The sequence below is a fragment of the Marmota monax genome, unplaced genomic scaffold, assembly GCF_021218885.2.
Source record: "Marmota monax isolate L192 unplaced genomic scaffold, Marmota_monax_Labrador192_F-V1.1 WCK01_AAM20220418_F8-fsc00247, whole genome shotgun sequence".
NCBI classification, from domain to species: domain Eukaryota; kingdom Metazoa; phylum Chordata; class Mammalia; order Rodentia; family Sciuridae; genus Marmota; species Marmota monax.
In genome coordinates this window covers 1,736,689-1,759,478 of record NW_026694880.1, presented here as the reverse complement: position 1 = coordinate 1,759,478, position 22,790 = coordinate 1,736,689, and the positions used below count along the sequence as shown (strand labels likewise).

Sequence of the window (22,790 nt, the reverse complement as noted above, 5' to 3'; positions counted from 1 at the left end):
TTGAATATCATTTATTTAAAACCAAGAATATGCTGAATGTATCTAACATCCTATTTTTATGTATTCCATATGCAAAGGCTCAGTCATAAATACTTAATCCTTGATTAATTAACTTTCAACTATTTGATTAATTAATTTTCAACTATTTGAATAGGTAAAGTTTTAACAGCAGGATTAGAAATGCATTAGGTTGATAAAAGTAGAAGGAAAAGTAACAATTATTTACAGATCATTCTAACACTGTAAATATGGCCTAAGCACATGTTAGTTAGCCTGAGGAATGTGTAAACTTTTCCTTATTTTCCTTTTAGTGTGTAGTACAATTAGTTCTTTATTGGCAATGAAAGCACATTTATTGGTTTCAGGTTTAAATTTGCATGGATGAGATGCAGGAGGCTGTAATTTCTGCTCACAAGTCCTGTCCTGTCGTTTCTAACTTTGCCCTTTCTGAAGAACATGGGTGTGTGGAAGAGAGGAAATTGATAATGTAATAGAATATTTGTGTGTGTGTGTGTGAGTGTAAGAAAGAACGAGAGTGAGAAAGAAAGAAGTCAGAGAGCCCCAGATTGTTTGCTTATAAGACACAGCTAGCTGTCTGAGCAACTGGATCATTTCAGAGGGTTCCAGTGCATTATATAGCCCAGGGAAGTTGGCCCTGCCATCAATATACAAAAGATCTTGGTGAAATTTACCAGGATCTTGGTACCTATTTTCTGGTGTTATAGGAATCCCTTTAATCAGATGAGGGGAGGGAGTGGTGGGACATTGGCCTAAAGGGAGCAAGACTTGACCCAAATTTTCTCCAAAGGAGTTTGATTTGGAATACTAAATTATCTGCTTAATACACTATTTTCTAATGCCCACTAAGATGCTGCCATGGAGGTCAAAGCTGCATTGTGACCTGTCACTGTCTTATCTTGTTGCCTCTAGACCTTCCATGTATTTGTATAATAGAGATGGATCCGTTTAGTGACCTCAGTCAGCCTCAGGAACCAACCATTTCTAATCACCAAGAATATCCTGAAGTTCATATTTTTGTTTTTTCTATGAGTTCAAGTCCAGGTGCACATAATAATTCTGTTACCTTTAAAAATCTTTATATTAAGAGTTTTAACTGTATATTTTATTTAGAAGCTATATCTAAATATTATACTGTTTTTCAAACTATTTGAGCATACCAAATTTCTTGCATGTCAGATAAATGTTGTTTGTTCAATATTGGGTCCCAAGGAAGGACTGAAGAAGCTAAGTGCTTTTGTAAATGACTTTAGATGATTATTGGGGGAAATTCTGCTATAAGAATTATATTCATGTAGATAAAATACATTAGTTCTTCAAGAAAGCAGAAAATAAGCATATACTATTTGTCACCTCAATTTGTTCCTAATATTTAACAGAATGAACTGTAGACCCTTCAGATTGCTTCAACAGGTGCAAAGGTTGTCCACTGAGTATATAGCTTGTGACTTATATTCTGTATTAGTGCACATGTGTGTATGTATGTGTGTTTTCAAATCTGTACAATTTCCACATACCCCTGGGAGCTAGTAAAATTGATCAGGTTCTACTTATTGTCTGTATAACACTTAATTCCAAAATTTAGTGGCTTTAAACATAGCAACGTTCATTTTTTTTTGTAGATAAAAAATTCAGGAATAGCTCAATTAGGCACTCTAGAGTTTTCTCAGGTACTAATAGACAGATGGCAGTCAGAGCTGAACAGATGGGGCTGAGTGGATGGGGCAATGGGGACGGGCTGGGCACCTCTCTTCATGTTCTCAGAGCCTCTTCACAAGGTTCCTGATGGGATAGTTTGGACTTTATCACAGCTTGTTCTTTTTGGATATCTAATAATACAGCTCAGAGTCCCAAAGATGAGTGCTCCAAGAGGCAGGCAAAAGTGGTATTCATTTTACAATCAAGCCTTGTAAATTATACAGCATTACCTTTCCATGATCTATTAGTAGAAACAATGACAAAGCTTACCCAAAGCCTAAGGGAGGATAAAGGCACTACCTTTTTTTTTTTTGTCCCAGGGATTAAACTCAGGGACTCTTAACCACTGAGCCACATCCCCAGCCCCATTTTGTATTTTATTTAGAGACAGATTCTCACTGAGTTGCTTAGCACCTTGCTTTTGCTGAGGCTGGCTTTGAATTTGTGATCCTCCTGCCTCAGCCTCCTGAACCTCTGGGATTACAGGCCTGTGCCACCACAGCCAGCAGGGCACCACTGTTTGATTGAAGTGTGGCATTCTGGAAGGAGGGCAAATGGCTCAAGGTCACTTTTTAAAATCTTTTTTTAAATGGCCTAGTAATTAACCTAATTATGTGTTTTTTTTCTTACTGATAATTAAAGAATAAATACAGTTTATATAGAAACAAGCTCTGCATTCTGAAATGCCTAAATTCCAAGCAATACATATTTTAATGCTGCCATGATTACCAGTGCTTTTGAGATGAGGCCAGGTAGCCTCTCAATTAGATGGAACACATAATAGCAGTGCTCCTACCAACTCCCTTTACAAAATTGCTTTCCCTCAAATGGGATTGGGTTGAACATTTGAGGGAGAGGTATTGTGTAGACAACATGAGAGTGAAAACCTGCATCAAGGACCCTCTGCATTTTTCTCATCCCCATCTACAGTTAAGGTAGACCTAGGATGAAACTGATGAAGGAGAGTCATTGGCATGTGCCTTCATAACTATTTCTGTCCAGAAGTGAAGCCAGACTTTTCCTGTACACCTATTTCCAAACAAATAGCCCAAACTAGAGAGGGTAATACTACAGGAGGGGAAATAACTCTTCTGCCAGAAAGGAAGAAGGAAAAAGCCAGAAAGTAAAGGGCCAAAGTGAGAGCTTGCAGTTTCTTTCTTTTACCCAACAAGCCCCTGCAACATATCCGGAAAACAGTGAGCACACACTGCTGCACAAATTGCTGTGGAAAAATGGTTTCCATGTATTTCGGAAGCTATGTCTTTCACATGAGACCTGGTTATTAATGTCCCAACTTTGGATGGACAGTGTTACAGAAAATCTACTGTAACCTACCTCTCATGTCTCACATATGACACATAACTCAGTTCAGTGCCTTACATTATTAGGTTTTGCCTACTTATTCTTGAAAGAAAAAAAAATGTGAGGAAGGCGTTTTATTTTTAGAGCACAAGTTATTGTACTCCAGAAATGAAAAGTAGCAATTAGATTTTTGTTGATCTTTTCTTAGCACAGACCCTGCATTATTTTAAGTTGTGACATTAAAATGTGCATCGAAATATGCAATTTTCTCCTTTTAAATGAAAATAACTGTGTATTCTGAATATTAAACTAGACATTGTCTACGTTATGGTGTTAAAGTTGATTTATATCCTGTGCAAATGTTACTTATATAGTATTGGGAGTCACTACATTTATACATACAATGATGATCTAAATTTTTATATTTCTCTGATCAAGAAAAGAGAGGGATGTTGCTTCATCTTTTCTGAGTTTGAAGCCGTGATTAAGTTTATTTTATTTTATTTTATTGGTATCAGGGATTGAACCCAGGAGTGCTTAACCCACATCTTGAGCCCTTTTCATTTTTTAGTTTGAGACAGGGTCTCACAAAGTTGCTTAGGGCCTTGCTAAGTTGCTGAGGCTGGCCTCCAACTTGCAATCCTCCTGTCTCAGCTTCCTGTGTCACTGAGATTTAAAGTGTGCACTATCATGCTTGTCTGAAAGCAATAATTAACTTGAAATGCGATATTTTAAAGCTGCTGCATTGTATAATTTTATCCCTGCTACTGTTTTCACAAGCAATTGCCTGAAGTATATTCAAAAAAGTTTAAAATACCCTTTGCTTCTCTTACATCATGATATGGAAATATGAACAAAAGTTTGGCAGGTGGGAAAACATTTTTTTTTCTGTCTTTGAACTTGTTTAAGGATAGTATACAATAAAATAAGAAAAAAATGTGTTGTTAACATTGTTTGGTACTACTCAGCATTTAACAGTGACTTTTTCTGTTCCACTACCATATCAAAGAAAAAGCAAAGCTGATAATTAAAAACAATAATGCCAGCAATTTTATTGGCTAGATTTTTTTTTCAAGAAGAACATGTAATTTCAATTTATTTTGGCCTTTTCTCACATTAGGCTAAAAACAAATATATTAAAAGATTCATTATGCCAAGCTTGAACTACTTTTCAATAAATTTGTTTGATCAGTTACATGTTGACTAACAAATTGGTTTTCTTTGTTCTTTGATTTGTAAGAGTATAAAGCAAAATATTACAATAAAATATTTTATTTCATCTTTTATTCAATTTTATTGAGTTTATTATTTTCATCAAATTTTCTATAAGTTTATCCATTAAAAAAATAACTAAATTTTCAAAGTCACTTGGACTACATTAAAATTCCACTTTTGTTTCTGACCAAAACTTTCTTAAACTTTGGTCCCTAGTAGAGCTATCTGGATGCACTAACATTTGAGAGCTCTGTATAATATAATTGTATAAAATGTTGAGCCAAATAAAGGTCCATTTGGCCTAGAAAGACTTGACTCTGACATTTTAATGGTCTTTTTTTGCAGGACTCTGAGTTTGTTGATCTTATTTTAGCAGAAACTCATTCCATTGATGTCTCTCCTGCTAAGCCACTTAAATGCTATCTACTCTGGGAGACACAGAGTGTGCCCAAAGGACTAGTTGAGGGGGAACTAAAGTCCTTCCAATGTGACATAGTTACAACTTGCTCACTTGAAAAATCACATCCATTACTCAAAACCTGGTTTAAAATATAAAACAGTAGGGTGTTAATGTGGTCCAATTTGCTCACCAGTTTTGAGTACGTTCGAGTAGAACTGACTTTTAAGAATTCATGACCCTTCTATACTGAGCATGATAAATAAACACATCATACCAGATTTTAGAAATAGATAATGATTTTAAAATATATGAATTTTGCTGATATTTATAAAGAATTTCACTTTTTAAGTAATTTTTAAAAATAAAAGTAGTTTTTCTGGTTTTAGATACATGCATATCAATCTACAATTGTCAGATAAGGTTGCTGGAAAATCTAGAGGTAATATGGATTAAAGAGAGAAATAAATCTTAATGTTAAATGTAATATATCGGGGGGATAGTAGAGGATAGGAAAGGCAGCAGAATACAACAGACACTAGTATGGCAATATGTAAATAAGTGGATGTGTAACGGATGTGATTCTGCAATCTGTATACGGGGTAAAAATGGGAGTTCATAACGCACTTGAATCAAAGTGTGAAATATGATATGTCAAGAACTATGTAATGTTTTGAACAACCAACAATAAAAATTAAAAAAAATGTAATATATCTTCAAAATCACATTAGACAATAGATAAATGTTATATTTTAAAATCTACACACTAATGAAACTTATAAATGCTAATATTTTACTTTTTTTACAAATTTGATTAAATAAAACATAAGTATATTTCCCTTCCAGTATATCTATAAATAGAAAACATTTTATAAAGCATGTGGTTTTATTACTCTTTTATATTTTTAAAATATCTATCCATTTCTCTTGAATAGGCTAATTTGGATTATTACTTTGTAGAATAATAGAATATTCTGTAACACCTATTGATTTTAGATATTCCTCATAGTAATATAGAGGACATTCTTTTGAAGAATTTCATAATGCCTTTGAAAAATTTGAATTTGCTATTAAAAAGCTTATAGGTTATAGTTAAACATTCTTTGTTATATCAATATGTTGAAGCAAATTCATGTTAATAACTTCATAGCACTAATCCTAATTACTCTGACCTTCTACATCTGAGATGAGATCTATTGGTAAGTTTAGCACAATCATTAGTTAAAAAATGCATGTTTCTTACACTGAATTCTGCTTATAGTATATACTAAGAAATGTATTACCTGTAGTCTAAGTATAATAATTTCTGCCACCCTACCCCACATCCTCCAAGTTGTAGACTTCCTGAGCTTTTGGGGACATCATTATATCTATTGTGTGCTTTCTGATGGAGCAATAGAAAAATCTGAGACCTGAATGTTACTCATTTTATGATATGATTTGGTGAAGTATTTTAATCTCCTGTTTTGGATTCTTTCCGTTTATTCATTCTCTCATTCATTGCTTTTATTGTGTCTATATTTACAACTGTATTGGATTTTTGTAGGACTCAAAAATTGAATAACAGGAATAACCACCAATAACAAGGCAGTTAAAAAGTTAAAATGAATAATAAGAATAAAATCACTAAAATAGTTAAAACTCATACAAAGGTGTTCTAAAAATCCAGTGAGTATCTTTAGATGAGTTATAATCAAATAAACCCTTGAGTGTATTGAATAGTTTATTATTGGGCATTCTGGCCAACTTTTGAGGTTCTTCTGCCTTTTGCACTATTTATTCAGAGATCTCCAGATTCATATCATGGCTAAATCATAAGCTATAGCAGTGATGGTGTTGATTTTCATGGCAATAAAATACTTTTTGCCACAGCTTTTTCTCATTGTCAGTATTTTATTTCCAGGGAATTAGTCCACCTCTTACAACTCAGGTCTACCCTCTTTCTCATTATTGTAGCCACCTATAGTGTTTAGAGTTGGCTTGCAGAAGGGCATTTAAGAATAGAAGGGAAACTGCATTTACAGTCAGTATAGAATGAGTACAGTTAGATCCAGTCTTTTAAAATTCACTTCTGCTTTCATGTAAAGAAAATAACTACAATGTTATTATAGAACACAAAGGCATAATATATGAGAGGTAGCACAGTTGAGTGGGAAGAAAATTATACTGGGAGCTTTGAGACTTCTTGCCCCTACTTCAGAATGATGTTGGGAATGTGATTGTTTTGACGTGGGAAGACCAGGAGGGTTGTCACAAAAAGCATTGACCTGAACAAAGAATAACTAATGTACAGTCCTTATGTTTATCTTGGGAAACTGGAAAATGTTATTGAATAAAATGACCTGTGTTTCCCTGTCCAGAACATTCCTCTCCCAGTTTGCAACCCACAAATCCATTTGGGTAGGTTGAGGTTATTTTATAATTTAAAAATGAATATTTGTAGTCCTTGGTGGATTAGGATTAAAATGCCTGTGTTTACAGGGAGATTCTCAGTGGCTTGGTCTCTCTTAATAAGGAGCACAGGCATTCCATCCAGGAGAGGGCAGTACAGGCGTCCTTGGTAAACAAAGGCAAGGTTGAATAAAGAAGTACAGGAAGTCATACACCAGACCAAATTAGTTTTCAGGCTTCTGGACTTAAGAAGTTTTGTGAGTATGGTGTCAGACCATTTTAGCTTTGGCAGCCAAGACAGAGTATTGGGAAGGGAAAAGAAAGAAAGAAAGAAAGAAAGAAAAAAAAACTGGATGTTCAATTTTCCAGAGATTTCCTGTGTTTATTATTGTAAGACTGTGATTTATTAAAACTGTCTTACTTCTTCAAGCAGACCAAGATTTTCTCTATGCTACTGAGGCTAAGATATATGGAATTTGTGTAAAGAGTCTGTGAATGAGACAGGGTTATAGTACCCAGGCTACAGTGCTATGTATAGCTGGCCAGAGCATTTTCACCCAGCATAGTCAGGATGGTTACTGTTAGAACCATTTTTTCTCATTACTGAATTTATGAATGTTACCATTAAGAGGAATTACTGCTCAGATTGAGGTTTGAGTTATAGGGTCTGAAACCACATTATTTACATTTTTAGATTAATCAATGGCATGTGTTGAAAAAAATTGCATACTCTGTATCTGTCTTTCCTGATGTACTCCTGCATACAGAAAATAATACCATCAGTTATGTCTAATCTGGCCAGTGGAGATGGTAGACAAACAACTCCTGACAGTGTCTACTTATCTTGAAGAAATATGAATGTTGTCCTGGATTATGGTGTCGGTAGTGGGGCAAAAGCAAAGCATCCTTTACAAATATTTTTGAAAAATATTTAGCATACTGTAAGGTTATAGGTCCATGAGTTTAAGTCTATTTTCTGGCAAAATTTAAGATTGTTTATTAAGTAGAAAATTTAGAAACACAGATATGCCTAGAATTATTATGAATATGCCAAGAATAAGACATATTCAGTCGACTTCAATTTTTTGTTGGCAGTATTTCTGATGTGGTAAGGCAAAGCAATAGGATAGATACTATAAATCTGTATTTCAGAAAATTTCTGGACTATCATGATGATGTCACTATGGAAGATAGGAAATTTCACAAAGGATGCTATTTTCCAAACTTTTATTAATCACTGAAACTTCTTGTTTTTATCTTGGATAGAATCTTATGTTGAACCTCAATACATGATATAGATGGGAACAGATATGTTTAGGTCCCTCCCCAGGTCCTAGGATTAATCTTATCAATGTGTTCAACTACTGTTATGGTTTAGATATGAGGTGTCCCTAAAAGCTCATATGTGAGACAATGAAAGAATATCCAGAGGTGAAAAGATTAGATTATGGGAGATATAGACTAATGGGTGGATTAATCCACTGATATGGATGAACTGGGTGGTAACTGTAGGCAGGTGGGATATAGCTGAAGGAAGTAGGTCACCAGGGGAGTAATTGTGGGTTTTATATTTTGTCTGTGGTGAAGGGAGCTCTCTGCTTCCTGTTACTATGTCCTGGGATGCTTTCTTCTGTCACATTCTCTCACCATGTTGTTTTGTGCACCTAAGCCTTGAAGACAGCTGACCATGGACTGAACCTCCAAATCCCAATAATTTTGATGATGAGTCTAAATTGAAAGATACTAGATTTATTAGGCAGTAGATTTTATTATTTAGATAGTAAAATATGCCTCCAAATTGTTTGACCTGAATTCTTTTAATGAGCCTTGTTTTTGCCATTTTGATATACAAACTATTTAGCAGTAGCCAAAATGAAAATATAGAAGATATAGAAGATGTATTTATCAAGGAGTTTATGCAGAGAACACACTTTACAGTCAGGTGGACTTGAACTTCAGACCAACCTCTCCACTCACTAGCTAGGTGACTTTCCTCTTCCTTATATCTCTAAATCTATTTTTTCTTCTTCAGAAACCATCTCACTCATTGGATAATTAAAAATGATTAAAGAGTCAGCACATAAAAAACTCAACACACATAGACCTAACCTCTAGCTCAGAATAAAGTAAATGTGGCTTTGTCATTATTATTGTTATTACTAGCAATAAAATATTAGAGCAATTAATGGAGGAAAAAGAATCACAATTTACATTGAACTGAATTCAAAGTTAATTCCAACTAGAGTAAAGGGCTGAAACCAAGGGGGACAAGTGACCTTTAATTAGAAAATCGTTTATTAAATGCTCCTTTTATGCAAGGTATTTTAGGAGCAGATAAGTTAGGGAGAAAGACACATAAATTAACAGAAATTATATAAGGTTTGATAAAAGAGCATTGATAAACAGATAGTGACCTATGAAAGTAGAAAATATCTAAATCAAGCTAATTTTCGAAAATGTCTTAGAAGAGGATATTTTGAGTTTAAAAATGGAAGATTAAGTCAATTAACTAAATGGGAAAGGGAGGAATGATTTTTAGGCAGATGGAGTGATATGGAGGATCAGAGATGTGAATTAGCATGATGTAGCATTGTAAACCTTTTGGTATGGCTAGAGATGAGCTGGGAGCATTTCTCTAAGAATTGGATGCTCTGGTAAAGATAATGAGGAGTTTGGAATTCTCAATATCTTTGAGGACTTAGCTTCTCTGCACTGTTGAATGGTTTGTAGCTAACAGGGCTCCAGCAGGGGAATGGATAACCTTGATGTAATGTTGTCTTTGGCTCTCTAGTGGTCTTAGGTGTCTGATACAACCTCATGCCAATTTCATAATGTTCAAAATGTTGAGAGTGGTGTGACCTATTTATAAGACTCTTTATCTTGATGATGCTCATAGCAAAGCATAAGATAAAATCTTTTATTTTCTTTCAGTTTAATGGATTTTAGTACGTTCTCAGAGTTGTGCAACAATCACCACAATAAATTTTAGAATATTTCCATCATCCCCAAAATAAGCCCTGTACCTATTAGCAATTGCTTGCCATATATTTCTTCCCTCAGCTTCTTGAGAATGCTAATGTCTTTTCTACTACCGCTATAGATTTGCATTTAATGTAAATGAAAGCATGGCCTTTTGTTTCTGACTTCTTTTACTTCACATAATGTTTTTGAGGTTTCTTCATTTTTGCAGCATGTACCATTTACTTGATTTTTTAAATTGTAGAATAGTATTCCATTGCATTTACATACCACATTTCATTTATCCATTTATCAGTTGAAGACATTTAGGTTATTTCTACATTTTGGAATGATGCTGCTATCAACATTTGTACGTGTTTTTAAAATAATTTTTCAACTTGTTCTAATTAGTTATACATGACAGTAGAATGCATTTTGACACATCATACATAAATGGAGTATAAATTCTCATTTTTCTGGTTGTACAGGATGTAAAGTTACACCGGTCATGCAATCATGTATGCACATAGGGTAATAGTGTCTGATTCATTCCACTATTCTTCCTACCCCCATGCCCTCTTCCCTCTCTTCAGTCCTCTCTGTCTAATACAAAGTACCTCTATTCTTCCCTAGCAACCCCCCTGCCTTATTGTGAATTATGATCCACATATTAGAGAAAACATTTGGCCTTCAGCTGTTTGGGATTGGCTTAATTCACCTAGCATAAGCTCCATTCTTTTACAGGCAAATGCCATAGTTTTAATCTTTAAGGCAGAGTAATATACAATCATGTACATATACCACATTTTCCTTATCCATTCATCTGTTGAAGGGCACCTCAGTTGGTTCCATAGTTTGGCTATTTTGAATTGTGCTGCTTTAAACACTGATTTGGCTGTATCAATGGAGTATCCTGATTTTAGGTCCTCTGGGTATAGACTGAGGAGTGAGATAGCTGGGTCATGGTTCCATTCCAGATTTTTTAAGGAGTCTTCATACTGCTTTCCATAGTGATTGCACCAGTCTTTAGTCCCACCAGCAATGTGTGAGTGTACCTTTTGCCCATATCCTTGCCAACATTTATTGTTACTTGTATTCTTGATAATTGCTATTCTGACAGAAGTAAGATGAAATCTTAGAGCAGTTTTGATCTGCATTTCTCTAATTGCTAGGGATGTTGAACATTTTTTTTCATATATTTGTTGACCGATTGTATTTCCTTTTCTGTGAAGTGTCTGTTCAGTTCCTTCCCCATTTGTTTTGTTTTTATATGTTTTAGTTGTTGATGGACTTTTATTTATTTTATGTGGTGCTAAGAATGGAACCCAATGCCTCACACACGCTAGGCAAGCAGTCTTCCACTGAGCTATAACCGCAGCCTGGGCTATTTATTTATTTATTTTTTGGTGTTAAGTTTTTGAGTTCTTTATATATCCTGGAGATTAATGCTCTATCTGATCTGCATGTAGGAAAAGATTTTCTCCCATTATGTAGGGTCTTTTCAATATTGATTGTTTCCTTTGCTGTGAAGAAACATTTTAGTTTTATTCTATCCCATTTATTGGTTGTTGATTTTACTCCTCCTGGTTTTAGGAGTCTTTTTAAGAAAGTCAATTCCAAAGATGACATGGTGAAGATTTGGGCCTACTTTGTCTTCTGTTAGCACAGGGACTCTAGTCGAATGCCTAGGTCCTCGATCCACTTTGAGTTGAGTTTTATGCAGGGTGAGATAAAATGCAATCTTATTCTCCAGGTCCTTGTGGGTTATGGAACAAACCTACTCAAAAATTTTTATTTCTCACTGGGGAAAGAGTTGCAGACTCTTCTAGATCACACAGGCAACATGCTGACTACGCAGATTTCCAGTTTACACTCATAGTTTGATTCTTGGGGCTGGTATAGCACATAAAATAGCATTTTAAAAATCAGTTTAGAAAATTCCAACCCAAGCAGTCCTCAAACTAGTGTTTGAGAAACACTTTACTAAGCAGTGGACATGGTAATAAATGCTACAGACTACAATGAGTATTTCTCTTTGTAGGAATGTTTTTTTTCTTTTTCCTAATAGCTTTCCAGCTTTGATTCTTAATAACTCTGAATCATACACAGAATTTAGCTAACAAGATAAAGAACCTTAATTCTATCAGTTGCACGTAATTAAAATAAAACTCAGGACCTCACACGATCCTGCTTTGGCAATAATTAAAATGTTTTAGAGGTACACTCAGAATGTCAAAATAGTTGAAAGTAATTACAATATATTTTTACTGAGCTTCATATAGTACCTTAAAAGGGAGCCAATTAATATCCTACCACAAGACTTTTAAAAGTCCTCTTTCCTTACTTCCAAAAATTTCCTACACCCCACATCTGTTTTAGAGTCTCTCAGCCTCTAAATGTTCCCACTTTTATTTCTGCCTCTTAGATTATCTATATTTTTGTTTAGTTTCTTGATTCCGTAATACAGTGCTTGGCTTGGAATAGCAGAGACAAAGTCTATGGATTGCAGTAAAGGAAAAATCTCTTCTGACAATGACAGGTTCGTTTTAAATGATGGTGGAGTTGTGAAAAGTGGACATGGAGAACCCTCAAATACCATACCCAGGGACTTTTCTGTTTGATGATTCTGCACTTCTTTAAAAGATGTCCGTGTTGCCAGGCACGAAGGCGCATGCCTTTAATCCCAGCAGCTTGGGAGGCTAAGGTAGGAGATTGCAAGTTCAAAGCCAGCCTCAGCAACAGGGAGGCACTAAGCAACTCAGTGTGAGTTGTCTCTAAATTAAATACAAAATAGGTCTGGGGATGTGGCTCAGTGGTTGAGTGTTCCTTCGTACACCCCTCCCAAAGAAAAAGATGTCATTATTAATTGTGCTACTCAAAAACCCATCCTATTAACTCTATGTTCTCCTCCTCCTTTTGTTGATAACTTGACTTCCTGTTTAATACCTCCATCACCAGCATTGGAACTAGGAAATATGAAAATTTTCAAGGAACAATCTTAAGGTATGGCTCAGTAAGTATCCTTCTTATTTCAGGATTGTATTTTCAGGATTGTATTTCTGGAAAGATATGAAGTAGGCCTCATCTTGGAGAGCTTTCAGTATTGGAGTAGTTGGCCACTGTCTCTGCCTTGTCACTTCAGTGAAGCAGCTGCTGAGCTCTTTGTAAATGATATATTTGGACAGTTCAGGGCCATCTCTCTGGCTGAAATCTGTGAATAAATAGGAGACACGTGACCAACCACTTGCAAGGAACTTTATTCCTGGATATGTATGCAAAGACATTACTTTTTTTAAAATTTTAAAAATTTATTTTTCTTTTAGAAATATTCTATTTTGATAATTTCAAACTTATTAGAAGGTGCATGAAATTAGAACAAAGAATTCCTAGAAAACATTTCTGAGATACTACTTTTGCTTTTTCCCTTCTCCTCTTGGCTTTCTTCTTCTTCTTTTTTTTAAAAATTTGTTGTTTTTAGATATACATGAGAGTAGGGTGTATTTGACATATTATATGTGCATGGAGTGCCACCCATTCCAATTTTGATCACATTCTTGTGATTGTATGTGAAGTGGAATTGCATTGGTCATGTATTTATCTCTTTCCAGTCAGAATGGCAGTTATCATGAATGCAAGTAACAATAAATGTTAGTGGGGATTTTGGGAAAAAGGCACACTCATATGTTGGTGATAGATTGCACATTGGTACAACCATTATGGAAAGCAGTATGGAGATTCCTTAGAAAACTTGGAATGTAACCACCATTTGACCCAATTATCCCACCCCTCAGCTTATACCCAACAGAGTTAAAAAATAAGCATATTCTAGTGATGCAGCCGCATCAATGTTTATAGCAGCTCAATTTACAAAGACACTGCTTTTTGAAAAAGAACCTATAATATCAAATATAAAATTGGATGGGAAAATCAATGTTAGTTTTTAATTTAAAAAAGGAATTCATGAAATCATAAAATTTTAAAGTTAAACATTTATAAATACCTCAAACGAAAATACTTTGAAAACTTGAATTGTCTGAGATTACTTATTTTTTCCCATAGTTTTTTTTAACTGTATATCTTGGCCTTTTTCTAATGACAATAGTTTATAAGATTTTCTATGGGGAAAGTAGAAAGATGATTCAGTCTATTCTCCAGCACTGTTGACAAAATAGTTTTATTGAAAGATTAGAAAAAAATATCGGTTTAATAACTCATTATTGGTAATGTCATGTTAATATGTAACCTAATATTTTGTAATATATAATCTTATACAGTGATATATTGTTTCTGGAAGAATAATTACATTTTTGTGAACTTCACACATGATTTTGGCTTATTCTATTTTCTGTGATTTTAATAAAAATTAAAAACAAAACATTCTGGTAGAAAAACATTTTCATTTGATTTTTGTATTAATAGAAACTGTTTCTCTTACAACTTTACGTGTATAATATTTGAAAGGATATTCTGCATACTAGTTAGTTCCATTCATGTTAAAAATTTGTTTTCCCTGTATATTTACATATATTTGATACCAGATACAGTGGGACATGGAACATTTGCTCTTGCCTCAACTCTAAAGTGACCATTTTAATATGAAGTAAAATTGAATTTTACATCTATCTATCTATATGAATAACTTTGTTCAATGAAAAATTTGGAATACTTTCAAATACTATGAATAGTATTGCTCCACTAAAAAATAGTCTCCTGGGTGATTTACATTTGATATAAATAAGGTGTAGCTTAAATATTTTGTCATTATTTAAGCTTGGGCTATAAAGAAAAATGTTTCCTTATCTACGTTCTCTGGAATTTCAGGTGACATGGTTATGTGTTATTTTGTATTTATGGTATATGTGTTTTTATATAATACATGCACATGCATACACACATACACACACACACACACACACACACACATAATTATATGCCCCCCTCAGTAGCCCATGCATCAATGAAAGGATTACATTTGCTTCATTTTCCTATACCTAAATGTTAGACAGGTAGTAATTGTATGTGTATAAATATTAAGAGGAATGAATAAGTATTGAAATAAACTTAAAAATTTATGGCCTTGTGATATTTAAAAAATATGTTAATTTTTGTATTCCCTCAATTGTAAAGTTAACAGCTAATTTACAAAAAAATATTGAAACTTCTAATATTACTTACTCCCTTTGTGAAACTCACGAGAAACTCTTGTCATGGTTTATTAGTGTTTACTCATATGCATTATCTTGTACTTGTACTAATCTCGGAGAACTGGGGCAGGATCAGAACACTAACAATGCTCCTTCTGTATTTAGCCATTGTCATTGACTGGGGAACATAATAAAAGCCTAAAAGTTTAGGAGAGATTATAGTGTTCAGATAATAACAAAATGTTAGTAGGATGTCTAAATATGTATAAAATGGACTATTTAAATTTATTTGCACTATGATAGTTGTTAATGAATTCTCTAAACTTATTACATTCTAATCCTTATAGTCTTTTGCATATCATTAAAACTCTTACAAATATTGTGACTAGTTGAATCCATATCAACATGTGAATGCCTAAGAAATTGATTACTCATAGTAGTCCTGCTTTGTTGGATAGAAAGTCACAGGTATACAACAGACACTAGTATGGCAATATGTAAATCAATGGATGTGTAACTGATGTGATTCTGCAATCTGTATATGGGGTAAAAATGGGAGCTCATAACCCACTTGAATCAAATTGTGAAATATGATATATCAAGAACTATGTAATGTTTTGAACAGCCAACAATAAAAAATTAAAAAAAAAAACTTTTCTGGTAAATTGGTTGTTACTGAAGTTTGTTTGCTGATTGATAAGGATTTTCTCTGTGAGAAGGGAAGAAATAGCTAGACATCTTCAATAAGAGGAATATTTTATGTCCATGTACAATGGAATCCTTTGAAAAAATGGTTTGTAGAGATACTTATCCATGTTAAGTTTATGAAAGGCAATGTGGTATTCAAGTGTCATAGTGCATTTTCTTAAGTTGGATGGACAATTCCCAAAGGTTTGCTTTTTTATTGTACTTCAAGACATGCAATTATATTTTTCTTCTATGTGATTTTATGCATCAGTAGTTTACAATAAAAATTAAATTTAAAGAGAAAAAAAAAAAAAAAAAGAAAGTCACAGGTATTGTTATTTCCAGACTATATCCAGATGATGGCAAAACATGTTCCCAACCAAATCATGAGGTTTCTTGATATTGCATTTTATTCAATAAAAAGCCACAGAAAAATCTGAAAAATATTTTAAATCAAACCAGATGTAGAAAGTTTTTTTATTAAATGTCAAAACAGTAATGTAAAGAAATAGTTAGTTCCATTGTTTGAATAATAGATAAACTTTAGACATTAAAATAACATCAAGATTGAAATATAACATAAACTGTCCAATAAAAAGATATTAAAGTAAGGATTTTATAGCTTTAATTGAAACCTACTTTATTTTATTCATTATAATAACATCACATCCTATTAGAATATCCTAAAACTCTTTTCTTATTGCCTTTAAACAAAATAGGACAGAATGCTATTATTTTCTAAATGACCTCATTATATGTGACTTTTTTCAAAACAAAAAGTAGTGAGTTTTTGGATTCTAGTTCATATGTTTATCATAAAATGAAGACATCTTCAATGATTATCAAAATTCAGCTGTTATGACATGGAAACATGGTTATTATTATGTCTCCTTTGAAGTTCTACTGGTTGAAACATCTATAAAAAGCAATTTATGTTTATTTCATTATATAAGGTTCTTCACATTGATTCAAGACTTTCATTAAATTATATATAGAATGGAAAAATGCTCTTGTAGGCTGAGATGACCAATATTTCTTGTAGATTAAAATTTGATTTGCCCTTTGTGCTATTTATGATAGAATGCCATACTTTAACCTAATCTATATTTGTTTAGGGACACAGTATTCATTTTTGTTATCCTGGTAGTATAGGTGTTTTCAATAAATGTTTAAGGTTATTATGTTTAATAAATTTTAAGCATTAGTAATATTGATTTGACATTATTTTCTAGTAAGAGAATGTTGTTCTTTTTACTTAATTTCAACAGGCTATAACTAATAGTAAATTCTTTCTGCTTGAAATTATAAACAAATGCTATGGTTTTCTTATAATTTGCATATTAATGCTTATTTGTGTGTGTGTGTTTGTGAGAGAGAGAGAGAGAGAGAGAGAGAGAGAGAGAGAGAGAGAGAGAGAGCGCGCAAGTGTGAGAGAAAAACAAGGCAGAGAGGAGACAGAAAGCTCACATTCTAAATAGCATCAAGCACCAAGGCAATATCCGTGGATAATCAAGAACTGTGTTGAAATCTGTACAAATGTCAAATATTTTAAAAGGAAGGCTATAAAATAGTGATGATTGCATTTTCAAGTAATCATTCATGCTATTAGCTCTTGTCCTATTAATTTTTCTTTGGGAGTTCTATTCCTAGTGCCATTTTCTACAATAGAATTTCACATAAACTGGAATCTCATGATAATCTGAGAATCATCTCCATCTTTCTAGACTGACCTTTGTACCTCCATCTGGTTCATCCTTCTATAATACTACTTTTATTCAGTCCTGTGCCAGTTCGACACTGACTCTCCATGCCTTTGTGTTGCCTTCAGGATAAATTACGGATCTTTAGATTAATGTGAAAGTATGTCAAAGATGTGTCACAATGTAGGACATCCATCTTTATATCTCAACCCTGATTATTCACCAGTAATGTTCTCTAGCCAAATGCTGTGTTTCTGTCTGTCCTTCTTTTCTAGCCCTATCCATTTTTCAGAATTCCAGAATGTGCGTCTATATAATGAAGTCCTTGAGGACTTAGTGGTGTAAATAAGCATCTATTATGTTCACTTATTCTGTAGATTAGGAATTTGAGCAGAGCACAGAGTGACAGGTTGTTCTTGGTCCATAATGTTTAGGATCTCAACTGTAGTCTCTGATTTTGGAGGTCAGAATCATGTGAAGGTTACTTCAGTGACAGATAGAGGGGATGATAATAGGTATTGGCTGGGGGCCTCAATCTCAATTCACACAGATTCTCCAGGAGGCCTCTTCGGGTGCCCTGTCTGCATAGGAGAGTCTTTTCTTTCTCCTAGCATGTTGGCTGATTTCTCCACACTGACTTTCCCCAAAAAGAAAGCCATATGGAACTTATATCCTTTTTTATAACCTAGCTTCAGAAGTCATACAGTATTATTTTCACTATATACTATTAGTTGGAACAATCAGAGCCCACCCAGCTTCCAGGGGGGAAGTAAATAGAATACACCACTTGATTGACAGTGGAGAGAACCTGGAAGAGTATGTAGAACTGGAAATCTTACTATGACCATTTTTATTTTTAAATTTATAATATGCTACAGTCAAGGGCTTCAGTTTGTACTCCATATTTTCTTTTAAATGTTCATAGACTATCATAGGTCATACCAGTATTTTCCCTTTCCAAACTTTTATGTGTTTTAATTAGCAACCAGTGTATCCCTTTGGATTGTGAATTCTCCATGTGTATCTGTTTTTTTCTCCACAACTATCCTGCAAATGACTTCGTTGATAGGACCTCAGTTTCTCACAGAAAAGTAAGATCTGTTTTTCCCATAGGATCTAGCATATGGTTTTGGACACGGTAGATGCTCAGTAAACATCCGAGTTAACATTAAATGAGACTAAAATGAAATAAGGGATTTGGCTTTTATGAATCACAAATGAATTGATATGGTAGATATTATGTCCTTTGCAAAGGTTATAGTAATGAGGTGGGAGATGGTGGATATGTTACCTTAGAAATAAATGATCAAGAATCACATGTTAGGTTTAAATAAATGTGTCTGTATTGAATGAACCAAGCAGTTTTAATTACTGGTAAGGCATGACAATGACAGTCAACCAGAGGGATTATTTTGCATCTTAAAAATTTAATTTAAATTTAAAATATATTTAAGACATTTAATTAATCCAAATTATATTCATTCAAAATATTTAGTTTAACTCTGCTGGCATTTAACTAAATTTGAGAAGACTAATAGCGCAAACACAACAAATATTGTAATATTTTATATTGCTTTAAAGTATGTATACATATATTAAGGAAAACCACTTATGCTTTAGTTAATTTATGTTTTTAACATTCAAAATAATACATGTTCATTATAAGAAGTTAATATGTATAGAGATAAAACAATAGTCTTCATTCTCCATTTCCGCAGTAAGGATATCAGTTTTGGTTTGATGTAAGTTGTTTGATTTGTTTGCTAATTAAAACACATTCTCCAGTTCATTTTTTATACATTCCATCATATATTATTTTACATATATACATAGTTCATGCATAATTTGATATTTTAAAATATGAAATAGTTATGTAAGCAATAATTTTCATGTGTCAATCATGGTATCTGATTATCAGTGATTGCTTTAAAAGAGTAACTAATGGACTTTGTGGATTGGATATTTTAAGTTAAAGTTGATTTTTAATAGATTCAGAAAATAAAATATTAACAGGGTGGGTTAAATTTTGTCATATGTGTTTTCTCTACCGTATTTATATTTTGCCTGTGAGAAATAGGTAGTAATTGTTTGATTTTACTATATTAAGCATAATAACTATACTAACTGAAACACCTGTGCTACCCAAGTAACATATCTCAGTTTTGTTAAGTTATTCTAATGGACATGTATAATTTGTATCTTATTAAACATTGTAAAATTGCATGCACTAGAAGCTGTTTAGTCATAAAATTCTCCTGTGGGAGGAGGAGAGCCTTTCACACTCTCCCCACTATCAGGAATGTTTGAGGATTGGACTATTAAATTATACAGAATGGTAGAGAATGAATTTTGGTCAAGTGAACATTTTTAAGGAAATTAGAAAAGTTCATGAGACTCTGTAATCACTCAGGTGGCCAGATCTTTTTATATGAATTAATTAAGCTCATATCCAGTCATTATATACCTATGACACTGACAACTACTTTTTCTGCAGTTATATTGGCACACTTTTAAAATTTCAAGCGTTATTTTGTAGAATATATTTGCATATGCAATTATAACCTACCCCCAAATCTAAGTACATGTTTGATCTAATATTCAGCTACATATTTAAATGTAACTCTTATGTATTTAAGATGGCTGATCACACTGAAGTGATGAAAGGCATTAATCAATATCCAGGAGTTCGATATCCTGTCCTTACTCCTAATCTTCAGGGTTTTCACTGTGCTGTAAGTGTGCTACTCGTTTTTCTAAAATTTATATGCCCATAATTGTTTTAAAGATATGTACTAAGTTAAAATGGTGTCCTGTGTAATTAACTTTTATAAGTACACTACTAATATACTAACATGAATGTGTAGAAATGCGGTGTACCCTCACAGCATTGTTAGAGACCAAAGTGTTACATAATTGGCTCTTTTAATTTAAGCATTCAAGAAAATTAAGAATCAAAACATTAAAATAACAGAAACAAAATATAAAAGTAAAATTCTTCATTGTCATATTTTTTTAACAGTGTATTTTGTGTCTCCCTCTTAAGTAGGTAATACAGGGTACAACTCAAACGTTTATTGATAAGTCATTAATATTCCTGAGATGGATAAATATTTTGTCAAAAATTCTTGGACAAGTTTTTTGTTTCTGTTGCTTCCTCCCTCTAGACGAAGTTCAACTTTGTGTGTACATCTAATGACTTTTCTTCTTCTTCTTTGTTTTTCTTCTGATTCTGTGTGATTTAGGGATTTATGTTTAAGTGAAAGCTTGAATAATTATACATACAAGAATAGCTATTCCAAATTTAAGCAGAAGCTTACTGTATTGTGCTTACATGGGCTTATTGCAATAGTTCTACTGTAGCTACTCTAGTGTTAATGATTGTTCTTTGCTTCTGCATTTGACACTGTATGGTATAAAGCTGAAGTTGTGGAGTCCTAGTTAGTGTATTACGTATTAGTATATGTGCTGTTAGAACCATTTATCTTTTCATTCCTTTGATTTGATATAATCATTACTTTATAAAGAAAGAGGCATTTTAAGAATGTGTAAATGTTGCCATCTTCCACCTTAAGAAAGTTACTGAGAAGACATCCTCAGGATAGTGTACCATCAGTGGGGTGAAATAGATGGCACATGCCTGTCATTCCAGTAGCTGAAGAGGCTGAGGCAGGAGAATTGTGAGTTCAAAGCCAGCCTCAGCAACTTAGGCCGTAAGCAACACAGTGAGTTGCTGTTTCTAAATAAAATATATAAAAAAGGGCTGGGGATGTAGCTCAGGAGAGTTGACATTTGAAAACAAATCAATAGAGAAGCTTTGAGGAAGGAGTGAAGATGACAAATGGGGCCAAAGGAAGAAAATATTAGCTAATATTTTCAACTTAAAAACTGACAGGAAGATTAAGAGTCTTAGACACACAAGACTGTGCTTGTAGCAGTCAGGACATAAAACAATAGAAGCTAGGTTAAGAGTTGGAAGGAAAGTTTGGGGCAAAATCCAAAATGAATTGGAAAAGTATTTTTCTCTTGGATTGTAGGAAAAGAAGAAAAACAAAACCAGCATGTTTTCTATCCTCTAATTTAATAATTGGTTTGAAAATAATGTTTTCTGTGGAAAATAAAGGTTTTATTGGGGTGAAAGTATTTTCCACAATTAGGGTAGAAGTATTTCTCAGGATAATATGTTGAAAGGCAAAATTAAATTGGAACATCATCTCTGTGTTTTTTGTGCCTCATAGATATATGAACTTATAGAATTATTCTGTTATTAAAATATTTTTCCCTTTCAAAACGGAGTATGTGACAAGATGAGAGGAGTCTAGTTTTAAATTTTAAGTCAAATGGTAACATAAGCATGCTTTAATAGTTACTCTTCTGCTATCATTTATACTTTTGAAAAATTTTGCTTTTGGCTTTAACTTATGTTTTTCAGGTTGCTGCTGGAGCCACTGAGATATCAGTTTTTGGTGCTGCATCTGAATCCTTTAGCAAGAAGAATATTAATTGTTCCATTGAAGAAAGTATGGGAAAGTTTGAAGAGGTCGTTAAGTCTGCAAGGCACATGAATATTCCAGTTCGAGGGTACTTATAAAGTCCCACAAATTCTATTTCATTAGCATCTATTATTACAGCTTAGTTATGAACTCTGTAGACATATACATAGGATATCTTATTTGTACCTTATTTAATCAAGGCAGTCTATACAGTCACATATTATTAATGCTATTAATGATTATTAGTGGGTATCTGGCCTATGGAATGTATAATGAAATTAAGATCAGAGGGACTAGCATGTGATTCCAGCACTAACCATTATATCAACTCTCAGCTTTCCAGATTCAACTATCTTTTGATCTCAACTTCGTGTGTGTTGATATATTGATAAAACAGTCCTAGCAGTTTTAAGAAGGAAACATCTAATATGGTTTTCAAATATGTTTTTTCAAAAGCATGACTTTCTTTAAGGACAAGTTTATGTATTACTTTAATAGAATAAGTTGGACATAACATCGAGCCTCTGAGCTGCTCTGGGAAGTTGGGAACATCATTTTACCCATTCAACTTCCCCTTAATTGCTGACTTCCTTACTTCCACTGGATAACCCCAAAGCTTATTCATAGTACCATGCAGAGCACTGTTTAAAAATACTTGACAAACTGCATACAGCATACAAACACAAATAGTTCTCCTCTAGTTTTTATTCTATATTTTTTCTATAAGTGCAGGTATATACAAGATAGTGGTCTTCTCTCATTGCCTTGCCTTTTTCTTGTAAAAACAGCA

The 22,790-nt window shown here is 33.4% G+C and overlaps 1 protein-coding gene across 3 annotated transcripts in view; it reads left to right on the top strand.

Annotated features, from left to right (window-relative positions):
• Window positions 1-22,790, top strand: part of Hmgcll1 (3-hydroxymethyl-3-methylglutaryl-CoA lyase L1) — a 140,161-nt gene that overhangs the window by 37,794 nt on the left and 79,577 nt on the right. For 2 of the 3 annotated variants that reach the window (XM_046426710.2, XM_058573392.1), the window contains exons 4-5: window positions 20,147-20,242; window positions 21,940-22,088. In XM_046426710.2, coding sequence (XP_046282666.1) covers window positions 20,147-20,242; window positions 21,940-22,088 — 245 coding nt within the window. The remainder of the gene's footprint in view (window positions 1-20,146; window positions 20,243-21,939; window positions 22,089-22,790) is intronic. The other variant, XM_058573391.1, reaches the window with a different exon arrangement.